At 42.6% G+C, this 16,456-nt stretch overlaps 1 protein-coding gene across 4 annotated transcripts in view; it reads right to left on the reverse strand.

The window, feature by feature from the left end:
• LOC127568755 (kelch domain-containing protein 1) overlaps positions 1-16,431 on the reverse strand; it is an 85,439-nt gene extending 69,008 nt beyond the window's left edge. For 2 of the 4 annotated variants that reach the window (XM_052012885.1, XM_052012874.1), the window contains exon 1: positions 14,502-14,691. In XM_052012885.1, the coding sequence (XP_051868845.1) occupies positions 14,502-14,597 (96 nt within the window). In that variant the 5' untranslated portion in view covers positions 14,598-14,691. Of the gene's footprint in view, positions 1-14,501; positions 14,692-16,332 lie in introns of those variants that run through there. The other 2 variants (XM_052012904.1, XM_052012894.1) reach the window with 2 other exon arrangements.
• Between the last annotated feature and the right edge of the window lie 25 nt (positions 16,432-16,456).

Raw genomic sequence — 16,456 nt, forward strand, 5'->3', positions numbered from 1 at the left:
CAATAAGAGTAAAGTGATATTTTCAATTTTCCAGTCCACTGGAACCATTCCCGACTCTATAGTGATTCTTGAAAGATCACTACTAATGCCTTCACAATTTCTTCAGCTACCTCTTTCAGAACCCTGTGGTGTAGTCTGTCCGGTCCAGGTGACTTATCCACCTTCAGACTATTTAGTTTCCCAAGCTCCTTCTCTTTAGTAATAGCAACTACACTCACTTCTGCCCAGACTCTCTCAAATTTCTGGCATGTTGCTGGTGTCTTCCACAGTGAAGACTGACACAAAATACTTATTCAGTTGATTTCTTTGTACCCTATTACTACTTCTCCAGCATCATTTTCCAGTGGTCCACTATCCACTCTTGCCTCTCTTTTACTCTTTATATATCTGAAAAAAACTTTTGGTTATATTGGCTAGCTTACCTTCATATATTGCTTTTAGTTGCTTTCTGTTGATTTTTAAAAGCTTCACAAAACCTGTAGCTTCCCACTAATTTTTGTAATTTTGTTTGCCCTCTCTTTTGCTTTTATGTTATCTTTGACTTTCTTTGTCAGCCATGGTTGCCTCATCCTCCCTTTAGAATGCTTCTTCATCTTTGCGATGAAATGATCCTGTCTCTTCTGAATTACTCCCAGAAACTCCTGCCATTGCTGCTCTACCATCATCTCTGCTATGGTCCTTTTCCAACCAACTTTGGCCAGCTCCTCTCTCATGCCTGTAATTACCTTTACTCAACTGTAATACTGATACATTTGATTTTAGCTTCTCCCTCTCAAACTGCAGGGTGAATTCTATCATAACTTGGTGTGGTACATTAGACTGGTAGAGAGCGTTAAAGTGCATATAACCACCCCAATTGTTCAAAGTCCATCAATAATAATTTGTGCATATATTGCATCTCTAACACAATACATCACCCAAGGCACATTACAAAAGTGTTATCAAATTAAATTAGACACTGAAGCAGAAAAAAAAGTTAGTTCGTACAACCAAAGGCTTAATCAAAGGCCGCAATTTTAACTGAGCATCTTAAAGGTGGAGATTTAGGAAGGGAATTCTAGAGCTTCTGGTATTGAAAGCACAGTACAAGGTCACAAGTGGTGGAGCAATTAAAATCCAAGATACACAAGAGGTCGGAATTGGAGGAGCACATGTGATTTTGGAAAGTTGTACTCAGAGAAGTTCACAGAGAAAAGGTAGGCAGGCCGTTTGAAAACAAGGATGACAATTTAAAGAAGGAGCATTTGGAGCTAGGCTAACAATACAACAGTGAAGTCTACAGTTAAAGATATGGATAGTGACTTGTTAAAGAGTTAAGGTAAAATATGGGCAAATGAGGATGATATTATGAAGGTAGCAGATGACCTTAGTGGGGTGAAGATGTCTCCAGAAGCATCCTGCAAAGCCAAATATGACACCAAGGTCATGAATTGTCTTGATCAAATGTCAGGCAATGGCCAAAGAGAAGGACAGAATCCATTGTGAGGAGGCACAGTTTATGGTGGAAACCAAAGATAACAACTTCAGTCTTTGAGATACTAAAATGGTGGCAACCTCTACTCTTTCAGGACTGATTGTTTCCAATTTGTCACATTGCTTATCCGACAAAGTAACAATCAATAAAGGTGGCAAAATAGACACTGGGCCCTTCAGTGTCTCCATGGTACCCTTGAGCAAAACAATTTCATTGCTTAGTGACTTAACTTGGTTGAATAAACACAAGCAATATATTTCTCTAGTTGCTCACCCATCAAACTCCTTTAGAATAAAAGTACTCTTGAAACTCGGAGTATCAATGTTCTTCATTAAAAGTACCACAGTGGCTCAATCCGTGTTCAAACTGACCAGGAGATAACTGCCAGATTGAGCTTCATAGATGCAAATACCCATGAGAGTTGTCAGGAGTGATACTGCAAAGTCCTGTGGAGATGAAATTCTATCTTCACACTGATAATCCCATGCAACAAAATAGGAGCATCACTATGCAAAATTGGATAGATTTACAACAGAGGATCTTGAAACTCAAGCCTTGCCATCCACCTAGCACTTGGGCCAAAAGAAATAGAACTGTACTCCACCCCAATCTATAACCTTAAGGTCTAGTGGTTTGGATTCCTGGTTTTCACCAAGGCAGCTGGGTTCGACTTCCGGTATGGGAATTACAGTTTAGAGCAGGCACAGTAGTGTAGCGGCTAGCATAACACTATTACAGCACCAGCGACCTGGGTTCAATTCCGGCCACTGTCTGTAAGGAGTTTGTAAGTTATCCCCGTAACTACGTGAGTTTCCTCCGGGTGCTCTGGTTTCTTCCCACATTCCAAAGACATACGGGTTAGGAAGTTGTGGGCATGCTATGTTGGCACTGGAAGTGTGGCAACACTTGTGGGCTTCCCCCAGAACATTCTACACAAAAGATGCATTTCACTGTGTTTCGATGTACATGTGACTAATAAAGAAATCCAATCTAACCTCACAGTTTATTGTACCACTACCACTAATCCTAGCTCAAAACAACCAAACAGCAAAACAGAAGTATAACCAGATAAATGAGTTAGCAACATGGTGAAGCTACAACATAGGATTACATGCGAGCTAAACAGCAGAAGCAATGTGTCAGTGACAGAGCAAATGCAATCTCAAAACCATGGATCAAAGATCAATCATCCTGTTGCATCCAGTTCTAAATGGCAATAGACAATTGACCAACTAACAAAGAGGATCTAGCTCCAAACCATCCTGATTTTCAATTATGGAGGAGCCCAGCATATATACACAAACAAAAGAGGCCAAAGTCTTTGTAAACATTTTTGGTCAAGGTTCCAAGTGGTTGATCCATCTTGGCCTCCTCCGAGGGATCCCAGCATCAAACCAATCTTCAGACAATTTGACTCATTCCATATATCAAAAATTAGCTGATGTATTGGATGCAGGAAAGGCTATAGGTCCTGACAACATATCTGAAGCAGTGTTGAAGAACTGTGCTCTAGAACTAGTCACATCTTCAGCCAAGCTGTTCTAATACTGCTAACAACCTAACGATTGGAAAGTGTGCACATCTTACTCATGAAATATATGATTCATCCAGTCCAGCTAATTTCTCTTTGATCAGTCTACTCATTCATCAGCAAAGCAATAGGTGTAATCAACAGTGCTTAAAAAGTGGCACTTACTCACCAATGACGTGCTCAGTTTAGTTTTTGCCAGGACCATTCAGCACTAGATCACAAAGTGAGAGTGGCTGTATTCAACATCAAGGCAGATTTTGACTAAGTGTGGTATCAAGGAGACTTATTAAAATCAACAGGAATCAAGAAGAAAACTCAACTGAAGTCATAATTAGCACATAGAAGTTGTGGTTGGAGGTCAGTCATATCTCAGGACATCGTTCATGGACATCCTCAAGGCAGTATCCTGAACCTAATCATCTTCAGTTGTTTCATAAATGACCTTGCCTCCATCCTGAGGCAAGAAATAGGAATGCTTACTATAATTACATTGTGTCCATGACTGGATTCTGTTCACAGCCCTTCAGAAAATTGTGCATTTTGTGCCTCCATGCAACAAAACCTAATAAACATTCATGCTTAGGTATGGACTCATGTGGCAAGTAATAGTCATACCAACAAAGATCCCAAATAATGTTCATCTCCAAATAAGAGAATAACTTTGTATTTGTTTCCCTACCATCAGACTGAGGATTATCATTAAACAGAATCTTAACTGGACTATGTACATAATTACTTCAACTACAGTACCAGGTCAGAGACTGGTATGCTGCAGAAAGCTGGGAATGTGGTTCAGAGAAGCTAGACAATGCACCAAGAACTCATAGCCAAGGTAAAACAGACAATGGAAATATGGAAGTGGCACTGCCTCTCAGTTGTGGTAAATAACCTGGTCATCAGGTGCAAGGTGTTCTTCCCAATGCTGTATGTGGTGTAGGTGTGGCCTATTCTCTGCTCCTAAACTGTATCAGTCAGCTGAGCCATTTTCCATTTCATCTAGTGATCCAAAATGGAGCATGGAAGCAATGTTCAAATCTCCACACAAAAGGGAGGAAAAAATATACACAAAGTGGCCTTGATATCAGTAGCTACCTCGTGTGCAGCTGCATCAAGCTCCTTGTGTAACCTGGGGTACACAAACACCACGTCACTAAGTGACAAGGTTCTATTTATCCCAAGTGTTGCAAAGGAATGAGGCAATACAATTATGGACACAGGAAAAATACTGTGCAGCATTAATTTGCCTACTATACCTTAAAAGCATAGTGCAAAACAAAAGTGTTCTTTTACTCCATCAAATGTCAGACTTGGTTTGTGCAGATAAGAGAATAAAGCGGCCCCTCAAGGAATGTGATAACTGGACATAATGAACCTGCTCCTACAGCTATCACCATTGTATCCAAGGCCTTATCTGAACAAAGGCATATTTTTTTGCATGACAACACCAGACTCCAACTAGAGGCACAGGACTGCAAGGCACATGAAATCATGTTGGGAAAGTGATGTCGGAAGCTACTGATGGTACACCTTCTTAATAGAGAACAGTACACCACAATGTTGTGCCGATCAATATAAACCTACTCCATGATCAATCTAATCCTTCCCTCCATTTTTCTTACATCCAAGAGTCTTTTAAGTGTCCCCTCTTGTATCAGCATCTAAACACCACCCCTGGCAGTGCGTTCGAGGCACCCACCACTCTGTGTAAAAAAACCTACCTCGATATTGGCCATTGCTGCCCTGGAAAAAGGTGCTGGCTGTCCACTCTATCTATACCTCTTGTAACCTTGTACACCTCTGTCAAGCTGCCTCTCATCCTCCTACGCTCCAAAGAGAAAAAGCCCTAGCTCGGTCAGCCTTTCTTCATTAGACGTGTTCTCTAATCCAGGCAGCATCCTGGTAAATCTCCACTACATCCTCTCTAAAGCTTCCACATCCTTCCTATAATGAGGTGACCAGAACTGAACACAATAATCTTAAATGTGGTCTAACCAGAGTTTTATAGAGCCGCAAACATTACCTCACGGCTCTTAACCACCCTTTCAACTTGCGTGGCTTCTTTGAGGATCTATGAACTTGAACCCCAAGATCCCTCTGTTCCTCCACACTGTTAACGATCCTGTCATTAACCTTGTACTCCACCCTCAAGTTTGATCTTTCCAAAGTGTATCACTTTGCACTTTTCTGGACTGAACCTCATCTGTCATTTGTCTGCCCAACTCTGCATCTTGTCTATATCCCACTATCCACAACCCCTCCAACCTTTGTGTCATCTGCAAATTTACTAACCTACTCCTCTACTTCCTCATCCAAGTCATTTACAAAAAAAAAATCACAAACAGCAGGGGTCCCAGAACAGATCCCTGTGGAACACGACTAGTCACCATCCTCAAGGCTGTATATGCTCCATCTACATTCATCCTCTGCCTTCTGTGGGTAAGCCAATTCCAATTCCCACACAGCCAAGTTTCCATGGATCCCATGCCTCATGACTTTCTGGATGAGCCTACCTCAAGGAACCTTGTCAAATGCCTTACTAAAATCCATATACACCATACCCCACCACTCTACCTTCATCAATTTGTTTGTCGCCTCCTCAAAAAACTCAATTAGGCTTCTGAGACACGAGCTGCCCCTCACAAAGCCATGCTGGATACAAACCCCCTCCCCAGCATTCTACTAGCTAACGTCCCAGTCCATTGAGAACAGTTGATGAACTAAGGGCAAGACTGACCTACCAAAGGGAAACCGAGGGACCGTTGTGCACTATGTCTCACTGAAACGTGACTCACACCTGCCTCACCTAACTATGCTATCAACTGGAGGGCTTCTCGATTCATCGAATGGACCGTACAGCGTCCTCAGGCAAAGTTAAAGCTGGAGGGTCTGCTTCTTAATCAATAACTTATGGTGCTTGGACGCGACGGTGCTGGCGAGCTCCTGCTCACCCAGCCTGAAACATCTAATGGTGAAGTTGAAAACCTTTCTCTCTGCCAAGGGAGTTCACTTCAGCTGTCCTGATGGCAGTCTACATCCCACCACAGACAGACATTAAGCCTGCACTCAATGAGCTATATTCCGTGGTCAACAACCTTGAGACAGGATACCCTGAGGCCCTCTACATCATCACAGGGGACTTCAAGCGTGTGTTACCAAATACTATCAGCACATCTCCTGCTCCACCAGGGGCGCCAACACCCTTGACCACTGCTATACAACCAAAGATACCTTTTGAGCCACCCCTTGTCCTCACTTTGGGAAATCAGGACCACCAGGCCGTACTTCCTCCCTCCCTACATACAAACAGAAACTGAAACGGGAGGATCCGGTATGGAGAGTCGTGCAGTGCTGGTCTGAGGAAACAGATGAGCTCCTATGTGACTGCTTTGAGACAGTGGACTGGTCCCATGTTCAAAGACTCAGCTGCCAGCCTTGATGAGTATGCCACCATCATCACAGACTTTATCAGCAAGTGTGGTGAAGGACTGTGTACCAAAGAAGACAATACAGGTGTTCCCAAACAGGAAACCATGGATGAACCGAAAGATCCACTCCTACTGAAGGAGAGGACTGCTGCACACAAATCTGGGTGATCCTGATCTGTACAAGAAATCGAGGTATGACCTTCAGAAAGCTATTAGGGATGCCAAGAGGCAATACCAACTCCAAATAGAGTCCCTGACCAGGCATCAGTTATGGCAGGGCTTACATGCCATAACAGGCTACAAGACGAAGTCGGGCTGCATAGCTAACAACAGCGTATCCCTTCCAGATGAACTTAAGGCATTCTATGCGCGTTTTGAACAGAAGGGAAGTGGATTGTCACCATCCACCCTGACAGCCACCAATGAAGCTCAACCTGTGATCACAGTAAAGGACGTAAGATTGGTCTTCTGGAGAGTGAACACGAGGAAAGCACAGATGGTGTCCCTGGCCGTGTGCTCAGATCTTGTACTGATCAGCTGGCAGAAGTATTTGTGGACATATTTAACCTCTCCCTGCTTCAATCTCAGGTTACCACCTGTTTTAAGAAGACCACCATCATCTCAGTACCGAAGAAAATCAAGGTAACATGCTTCAATGACTACCAACCAGTGGCTCTGACATCCACTGCCATGAAGTGCTTTGAGAGGTTGTTCATGGCACGCATCAACTCCAGCCTCCCAGACAATCTTGACCCACTGCAATTCACCTATCACCGAAACAGGTCTACAGCAGAAGCAATCTCCCTGGCCCTACACTCAGCTCTGGAGCATCTGGACAGTAAAGACACCTGCGTTAGACTATTGTTTATTGACTACAGCTCTGCCTTCAATACAATAATACCAAAAGCAAGCTTGTCACCAAACTCCGAGACCTAGGACTCAACATCTCCCTCTGCAACTGGATCCTTGACTTTCTAACAAACAGTCCACAATCAGTGAGGATAGGCAGCAATACCTCTGGCATGATTATTCTCAACACTGGTGCCCCACAAGGCCGAGTCCTCAGCCCCTTACGCTACTCCCTATACACTCATGACTGGGTGGCCAGATTCTGCTCTAACTCCATCTACAAGTTTGCAGATGATACCACCGTTGTAGGCCGTATCTCAAACAGCGATGAGTCGGAGTACGGGAAGGAGATAGAGCGCTTAGTGGAATGGTGTCATGACAACAACCTTTCCCTCAATGTCAACAAAAGAGCTGGTCATTGACTTCAGGAAAGGGGTCGGTGTACATGCACCTGTCTACATCAATGGTGCTGAGGTCGAGAGGGTTGAGAGCTTCAAGTTCCTGGGAGTGAACATCACCAACAGCCTGTCCTGGTCAAATCACGTTGATGCCATGGCCAAGAAAGCTCACCAGCACCTCTACTTCCTCAGGAGGCTAAAGAAAGTTGGTTTGTCCCCTTTGACTCTCACCAACTTTTACAGATGCACCATAGAAAGCATCCTATCTGGATGTATCACGGCTTGGTACGGCAACTGCTCTGCCCAGGACCGCAAGAAACTGCAGAGAGTTGTGGATACAGCCCAGTGCATTACGGACACCAGCCTCCCCTCCTTGGACTCTGTCTTTACCTCTCGTCTTGGTGAAGCAGCCAGCGTAATCAAAGAACCCACCCACCCGGGACATTCTCTCTTCTCTTCCATCGGGTAGAAGATACAGAAGTCTGAAGGCACGTACCACCAGACTCAAGGACAGCTTCTACCCCACTGTGATAAGACTATTGAAAGGTTCCCTTATACAATGAGATGGACTATGACCTCACACCTTATTGCACTGCACTTTCTCTGTAGCTGTGACACTTTACTCTGTACTGTTATTGTTTGCCTGTACTACATCAATGCACTCAGTACTGACTCAATGTAACTGCACTGTGTAATGAATTGACCTGTACCATCGGTTTGTAAGACAAGTGTTACGAATTAAGTTACTATTGGTGAATGCCCCTTTAAGGCATAGCACAGTAGTGTGGATGTGTGTGTGGGGATCACAACAACAGGAGATAAGGACATGCTGACATTTTGATTCAGTCAGAGTCAGTCAAAAGAGAGAGAGAAAGGAGAGAGACACCCTGCCTGCTGGTCTCTGTATCAATGGACGAAAAACAATAACTGTGTCTGTCACTACAATCCACATATGGATTTTTGGAATAAAGCAGTGGAGTCCACTTTGTCGTTAACCTGTAGAAGGAAATGGGTATTTCGGTGGACAGCCACGTCTCAAATGCTTTTCGGGGTGGCAGATACTTCGGAACAAAGGAATGGAGATCATCAGTGATTGAGGTGTCGTACGGGTTCCACCGTGGAACATTTGGATTTCGTAATTACTCTCTATTTTCTCTCTACATTTTCTCTTCAGTCAACTGAGGTTTCGCAGAGGCCTTTGCTCACGTTTCACTTTACGGCTTGCTGAACTGAACTTTGAGAACTATTCCTGGACTTGGAGTTTGGGAATTTGCCACATACACACTTGGAGTTTAGTTTTGGGGTTAATGTTTAAGATCTAACATTTTTACTTTTCTTTTTCTTATTATTATAAGTAGTTACTAATAAAATAGTTTCTGACACTTATCCATGACTTAGTGTGTTTCTTTTGTTGCTGGTACATAACACAAGCTTTTTACTATACCTTGGTACGTGACAATAATAAAGCAATACCTGACTATCCCTAGTAAGACTATACTTCTCCAAATGCTTGTAAATCCTATCCCTAAGAAACCTCTCCAATAGTTTGCCCACCACTGACGTAAGACTCACTGGTCTATAATTCCCAGGATTATCCCTATTACCTTTCTTGAACAACATCTGCCATCCTCCAATTCTCTGGTAGCACTCCTGTGGCCAGGGAGGATGCAAAGATCATCGTCAATGCCCCAGCAATCTCTTCCCTCGCTTCCCATAGTAAGCTGGGGTATATTGCATCCAGCCTTGGGGATGTATCTATCCTAATGTTTTTCAGAAGCTTCAACACTACCTCTTTCTTAATGTCAACATGCTCCAGCACATTAGCTTGTTCTATGCTGACTTCACATTCATCAAAGTCCCTCTCCCTAGCGAGCACTGAAGCAAAGTATTCAGTAAGGACCTCCCCTACTTTCTCCGCCTCCAGGTGCACGTTTCCCCCTTTATCCCTGATTGGTCCTGCCCTCACTCTGTTCATCTTCCTGTTCTTCATGTATGTGTAGAACACCTTGGGGTTTTTCTTAATTCTAGTCGCCAAGGCCTTCTCTCCTATGTCCCTTCCGAAGCTCCTTCCTGGCTACCTTATGATTCTCAAGAGTCCTGTCTGATTTTTGCTTCCTAGATGTTCAGTATGCTTCCTTCTTCCTCCTGGCCAAATGTTCCACTTCTCTTGACAACCATGGTTCCTTCACCCTGCCAGCCTTTCCTTGTCTCAGTGAGACAAACCTATCCAGAACCCCAAGCAAGTGATCCCTAAACCCCCTCTACACTTCTGCTGTGCATTTCCCAAAAAACATCTGTTCCCAATTTACTCTCCCAAGTTCCTGCCAAATCCATCATAATTAGCCCTCCCACATATTGTCTGCTCCTATAACCTTTACCCCTTCTTGTCTTAGATTGGTCAAGAAGTCGTAACTAAATGCTTGTGCACTGGTGAAGATGCTGCACCTCATCTCTAAATGTGTGTAAAAATGCTTTGTTCAACCAGGGAAAGAGCACATGGAGTGTATTAGTAAACTGAATAGGCTTCTCTCCTTCCTGGAGTTCAAAGACTAAGTTTTTGTTTGTGTTGAGAATGGACTTGTGCTAGTGATTCTCCAAGTCCACAATGGATGGATGGGGCCATATTGCCACAGAATGTTCCATACAGTTGGGCAGTGACTCATACCTTGTAGAAAAGTTTGCACAGAAGAACACCTTTGACCACCAGTCACTCAGGCAACAGTCTTCATGGAAGACCTCTGGAGGACCTTTGGACAAAAGAGATTGTGGATCCTGATAGATGGTTCCCTGAGTAGACCGTCAAAGTCATTTGGCAGAATGCCTCATCACCAGAACTTTCAAACAAGCACAAAGACCTTTGGCTGGTGGGGAAAAAAGGTCCTTCTTGTCAGCTCATTCATGGACAGGTGGAGTCTCAATGCCATTGCACGCCAATCTCAAGATGGCTGCCACAGGATTGCAGCCTCCTCCATCTCCTTCTGGAGTCTGTGTTTGCCAAGAAATTATGGAAAGGGGTGCTGTGCCCTTTGTCAAGGGTCACCCTGAATAGTTAAGTAACACATGACGCTATAGGTTGTATTGAGAGAAGCACACTGAGACAATCATCACCTGATGCTATATGATGCATCAACTTGGTCTGCCCAAAACTTGCTGGTCTTCCAGAGCAAGGAGCTGTCCCAAAAGAAAAGCTGCAAACTGGCATATTCCAAGATGCAGGACTACATACTGAGGAGCATAGTGTGATTTGATGCAACCTCCACAAATGCTATATAGGGAAAGACCACAGTCCTTCTGCCAGTGGACTCCACGGGACTGGGCCAAGGTACATAAAGCTTGTCCAACATGGAAATCTAACAAAGGATCTCCATCTCGAAATGTTGACTTTGTTTCTCTTCCTATAAATGCAGCCTGACCTGCCAAGTACTTCCAGCATTTTCTGTTTCTGTCTTTCAAATATGCAATATGTTGACATTATATTAATATAAGAAATATGCTAGGTACAGCAAATAATGAAAAGTTAATATCCTGTACTGATTAAATACAAATGATATAAATAATGTTGACTTTTTGTAAAAATACAACTCATCTGATTTCCCCAAAGTCTCTCCTCCATCTACAAAGCGCAAGCCTGGAATTTAATGGAATTCTCTCCACCTGTCTATAAAAATCCATCAATTTTCCATACCAAAACATCATTCAGAATAAGTCTTATCAAAGGCATCCTATTCAGTTTCCTGAATATTTACATCCTCTACTACTCGCACACTATGGCTGCAGTACCATCTGAAAAAAAAATGCACTGCAGCAATCTGTCGAGGCTTCTTCAACAGTCTCTTCCAAGCCCACAAACTCTCCCATCTAGGACAGTGGGCATATGGGAAAACCAACACCTGCAAATTCCCCTTGAAGTTACATCAGAATCAAATTCCTAGAATATCCTAACAGCACTATGCAGTACTTTCACTTCAAGGATTGCATTGATTCAATGCGGCAGGTCAGCATCATTTTTTCCAAGGATGATTAGTGATGAGCATTAATTACGGGCCTTGCCATTTATGAGTAATAGGAGAGCCATGGTAAATTTTGTTTCTTAAAATAGGGCAAATTTATTAGTCACATGTACATCGAAACACACAGTGAAATGCATCTCTTGTGTAGTGTTCTGGGGGCAGCCCGCAAGTGTTGCCACGCTTCCGGCGCCAATATAGCACGCCCACAACTTCCTAACCCGTACATCTTTGGAATGTGGGAGGAAACCAGAACACCCGGAGGAAACCCACACAGATACGGGGAGAACTTACAAACTCCTTACAGACAGTGGCCGGAATTGAAGCCAGGTCACTGACATTGTAATAGCGTTACGCTAACTGCTACACTACTATTTATTCTTGTCAAGTTAAAAATAACTAAATTGGAAAATGTTTGAGCCCAAGAAAAAATTGTATTCCTTATAAAGTTGCTTAAAGTAGCAGTAGGCCTGAGGATTGGGACTGTTTTAGAACTCAGCAAAGGAGGACCAAGCAATTAAGAAAGGAAAGGTAGAATAAGAGTAAACTAGCAAGACACATAAAAGTGGAAAAAGGGACCGCAAGAGCTTCTTGCGTAAAAGAAAACACCAGCAATGTCAAATGCATGGCCCTTGTAGAGGCAGGAAAATTCAATGAGCCATAATGAAATAGCAAAGAAGTTAAATACTTTGTTTATCTTCAAGGAAGAAAAAATAACTACCAGAAATACCAAGAAAGAAAAAAAGCAGAACTGTACAAAATTAGTAATGGTTAAAAAATATATTGGTGAAGTTGGTTGTACTAAAAGTGGATAAATCCCAAGCTCTACAAATAGTGGATGCATCGGCTATCATCTTTCAAAATTCTATAATTTCCATATATTCTCAAATAGTTCCTGCATATTAGAGGAAAGAAAATAGGACCATATTATTTAAAAATGGAGGTAAGATAAAGAAAGGAGGGACAGAGAAAACAGGGAACTACCAACCAATTAACCTAACATCAGTCCTGAGAAAATGTCAGAATCTATTATGAAGGATGTAATAACAGAATGCCTTGGAAGTAATAGGATTGGGCAATCAGCATGCACTTATGTGAAGAAAATCATTTTTACTAATCCACTCTTGAAAGGAATGACCAGAAGAACAGCTAAGGGGAAATCAATGGATGTGCTGTATTTAGATTTTTAGAAGACTTTTGGTAAAGGCCCACACAGGAGGATGGTAAATAAGAGTACAGCACATGGAATTTGGGGTAATAAATGTGTCTGCTGGGAGCAATGAGTTACCACAGGAATCGATGCTTGCGAATAAGTTATTCACAATCTACAATGAGCAAGTGTCATATTTCCCCATTTTGTTGATAATGCAGAACAGGAAGTTGTATGTAAAAAGGCTTCAAGTGGAAGCTTAGCTTAGTGAGTGTGTTGTAAAATACATTACATTAGTGAAATGTAATGTGGATAAATGAGAGGTCAGTACAGCAGAGTACTCTTTTTTAAATGGCGAGATTGAGAAATGTTGATGTTCAAGGAGACTTGAATGTCCTTGTACATGAGTCACCGAAAGTTAACTTGCAGATACAGCATAAAATAACATAGGCAAATAGTACGTAAGCATTTATTATGAGATAATTTGAGTATAGGGATAAAGTGACTTACTGAAAATATATAGGGCCTTGGCAAAAATAAGACATGGTGCCGAGTTTTGATCTCCTTACCCAATAAAAGGGTCGACTTGCCATGCAGGTGTATGTGGTGGTCCAAAGGGCCTGCTTCAGTGCCATAGGCCTATCACTGGTAGAGCAAGGAAGATTCATCAGACTCATTCCTAAGACAGTGGGTTGGCTGAATAAGGAGAGGTAAAAGATACCTGGCCTGTGTTCCCCAGAGTTTAGAAAATTGAGAGGGGATTTCAATGAATCTTACAGAATTCTTATAGGGAATTGCTGCATGGAGGGAGTGTTTCCCTAGCTGAGGAGTCTGGAAATGGGGACAGTGTCTCAGAATTGGGGAGAACCTCTTTAAGAGTGGAATGAGTAGCGATTTCTTCACCCAGAGGCTGGTGAAAATTTGAAGTTCACTTCAGGAGAGGGCTGTGGAGGTTCAGTCATGGACTTTATTCAAACAGATAGAGATTTCTGGATATTGAGGGAATCAAGGGTTACAGGGATAGGTCAGGAAAATAGAGCGAGGTAGGCCAGCCAAGATCTTGATTAACAGTGGAGCAGATTCAAAGAGCCAGATCACCTCCTGCTGCTACCCCTTCTTATTTCATATTTTAAAATGTGTTAATCATTTCAAACACCCATTTGTTGCTTCCTCCTAATTTCACAAATATATCATCTAAAAAAAATGCTAAATTAAGCAAAAACTACCAGTTACTAAAAAAATAAAATTTTAAAACATGAATAAAGTACATGAACTTCTTATTCTCGGATTCCTGCCTGTTTTTTTCCCCCTTTCTTTAGGTGCCTCACAACTTCTTACCTTCTGGACCACTTATTTCCAAACGTCACATTTTTCTTCTCTCTTCTGCACATCATTAGATTGCCTGTCAACAATAATGGCAGAAAAAAACCGTCTGCTGCCCTCCAGTTTCTTACGTTAAAATAATTAAATATTCAGCAAACTGCACATATTAGGTACAACTTTGACGTCGCTGGCGTCGAGAACATCCAATTGCTCAGGTTCACACCATGTAAACATTGCAATACTGTCAGAACTAAGACATGTTTACATTCCCGGGTGAGGGAGTGGGAGGCCACAGCAGGACGCACCAGGCAACGCTGCGGCGGTACCCACAGCTAGCAACTTACCACATAACCACCCCAAACATACAGGTAGCAACCGTCCAGAACAGCACAGTGGCCGCTCCTCTCCTCTGCCACCCAGTTCATTTCGGCCTCTGCCATCCCCGCTCTGCAGCACGTCGTGCCCCAGCCTTGGCTCGGCGAGTCCCAGGAATTCACTTCACCTTCCTGACATCCACAAGACGCGACAGCAGCTGAAGGAACCGCTACGGAAAGCGAAAGGACTCAAAACACACCGGCGATCGCTGATGAGCCCGGGCACCACTTCATGTCTGCTGTTGTCGTCGTGCCCAATGCTGGTTCATAAATAGACGAACGAATAGATTTCCCGTGTTTCTTTAGTTAAAACTTGTGTAACGTTATTCTTGGTTAAGTGGTATGCATACACTTAAAAGCATGAACTTAGTTCGAATTTCTTTTTTAGTAACACAAGTCCATTGGTAGATAGAACCTCTTTATCCTTTGGTCCCTTTTCGCCTTCTGTTTTCTGTATTACCTTCGCTTGATTTGTAAACTCTTTAAAGATCGAGAGATTATGGATTTGTGCCCAAAACAGTGGCCTCAATCTGCTACACCTTCTCCACTTGCCGATAATCTACTCCATAACAATCTCTACCCAAAATCACGTTGGCTATGTGCACCATGGTGATTTACATAAGAAAAAGCAGGATTATGCCAGTCGGCCTGTGAGCCTGCTCCGACGGCTGATACCATCATTGGCTCAACTCCGCTTTACTGCATGCTTTCCTTCCCCTTGACTCCCAGAGACTTTTCACATAGTGCCTCTGAGACGTCTTTCTTTATCCTTAATCATGGCTTCCCCTTTACAATAGTTGATAGAGCTCTCAAAAATGTTGTTTCTCTTAGATAGCCAAATGAATGATAGAGAAACGGAGGGCTATGTGGGAGGGATGGGTTAGATAGATCTTAGAGCGGGATAAAATGTCGGCACAACATTGTGGGCCGAAGGACCTGCACTGTGTTGTTATGTTCTATTTCATGCACATCTACTCGCTCCCTCTCCCCTCCTGGGCAAGGCAAGGTTAGTCTTCCCTGATCTTCATTTTCAACCCCACCAGTCACCACACTTAACGGATCATCCTTCATAATTTCCAACATCTTAAACAAGATTCCACTATATATTCCAAGACAACTTCTTTGGTTCCAAGCAAACAGATTTTATATACATGATAGATACTTCAAGATATATTGGATTCTAAAATGCTACATATATTTTTAATAAATTTTGCTTAATAATTTCAGTTTCACTCAAACGTCAGGTACATTGTAATCTTTATTTCATACTCTGTAAAATGTTTACAATGATAGTTAAAAGCAATGCTTTTTTTGACTTACATTCCTAGAGTTCTTCAATTTGACTGGTAGCTCTTGAAGCAAAAACAGAAAGTGCTGGAAACACCCAGAATGTCAGGGCGCATCAACGGAAAGAGAAATAGAGTTCACCTTTAAGGTCAAAGGCCCTTCGTCAGAACTTTCCCAGTTCTATCATCAACCTGAAAGGTGAACTTTGTTTCTTTCCACAGATGTCACCTGACCTATTGCATATTCCCAGCATTTTTTTTACATTTTTACTTCAGATTTTCAGTATGTACAGTTTTGAATGGCTGTTAAACCTGCTTGATAACATGATAGATGCTCCGGAGTCATTGGTAGTTTTCATGAGTTGATAAGATCTTCATTAACTTCAATGCAGTATTGTCAAATGTGCTACGTTTCTTGCACATGTGGGAACTCTCCGGATTTTACTCTGTATTTTAGTCATATGGTGCACCAAGATCTTAAACTAAAATAACCAAACCCCTAAATGTACACCTACCTGTAGAAGTGGTTAAACCTCAAGGGGGTGGGAACTCCGTAAAAGATAAAAAAAACTTAGAGAGGAGAGGACGTACAAGGACGCCTTTTAAGTTGCTTCAGTGGGTCAAGACTGGAGCCAGGCT

This window comes from Pristis pectinata, chromosome 1 (genome assembly GCF_009764475.1).
Source record: "Pristis pectinata isolate sPriPec2 chromosome 1, sPriPec2.1.pri, whole genome shotgun sequence".
Classification (NCBI taxonomy): Eukaryota; Metazoa; Chordata; class Chondrichthyes; order Rhinopristiformes; family Pristidae; genus Pristis; species Pristis pectinata.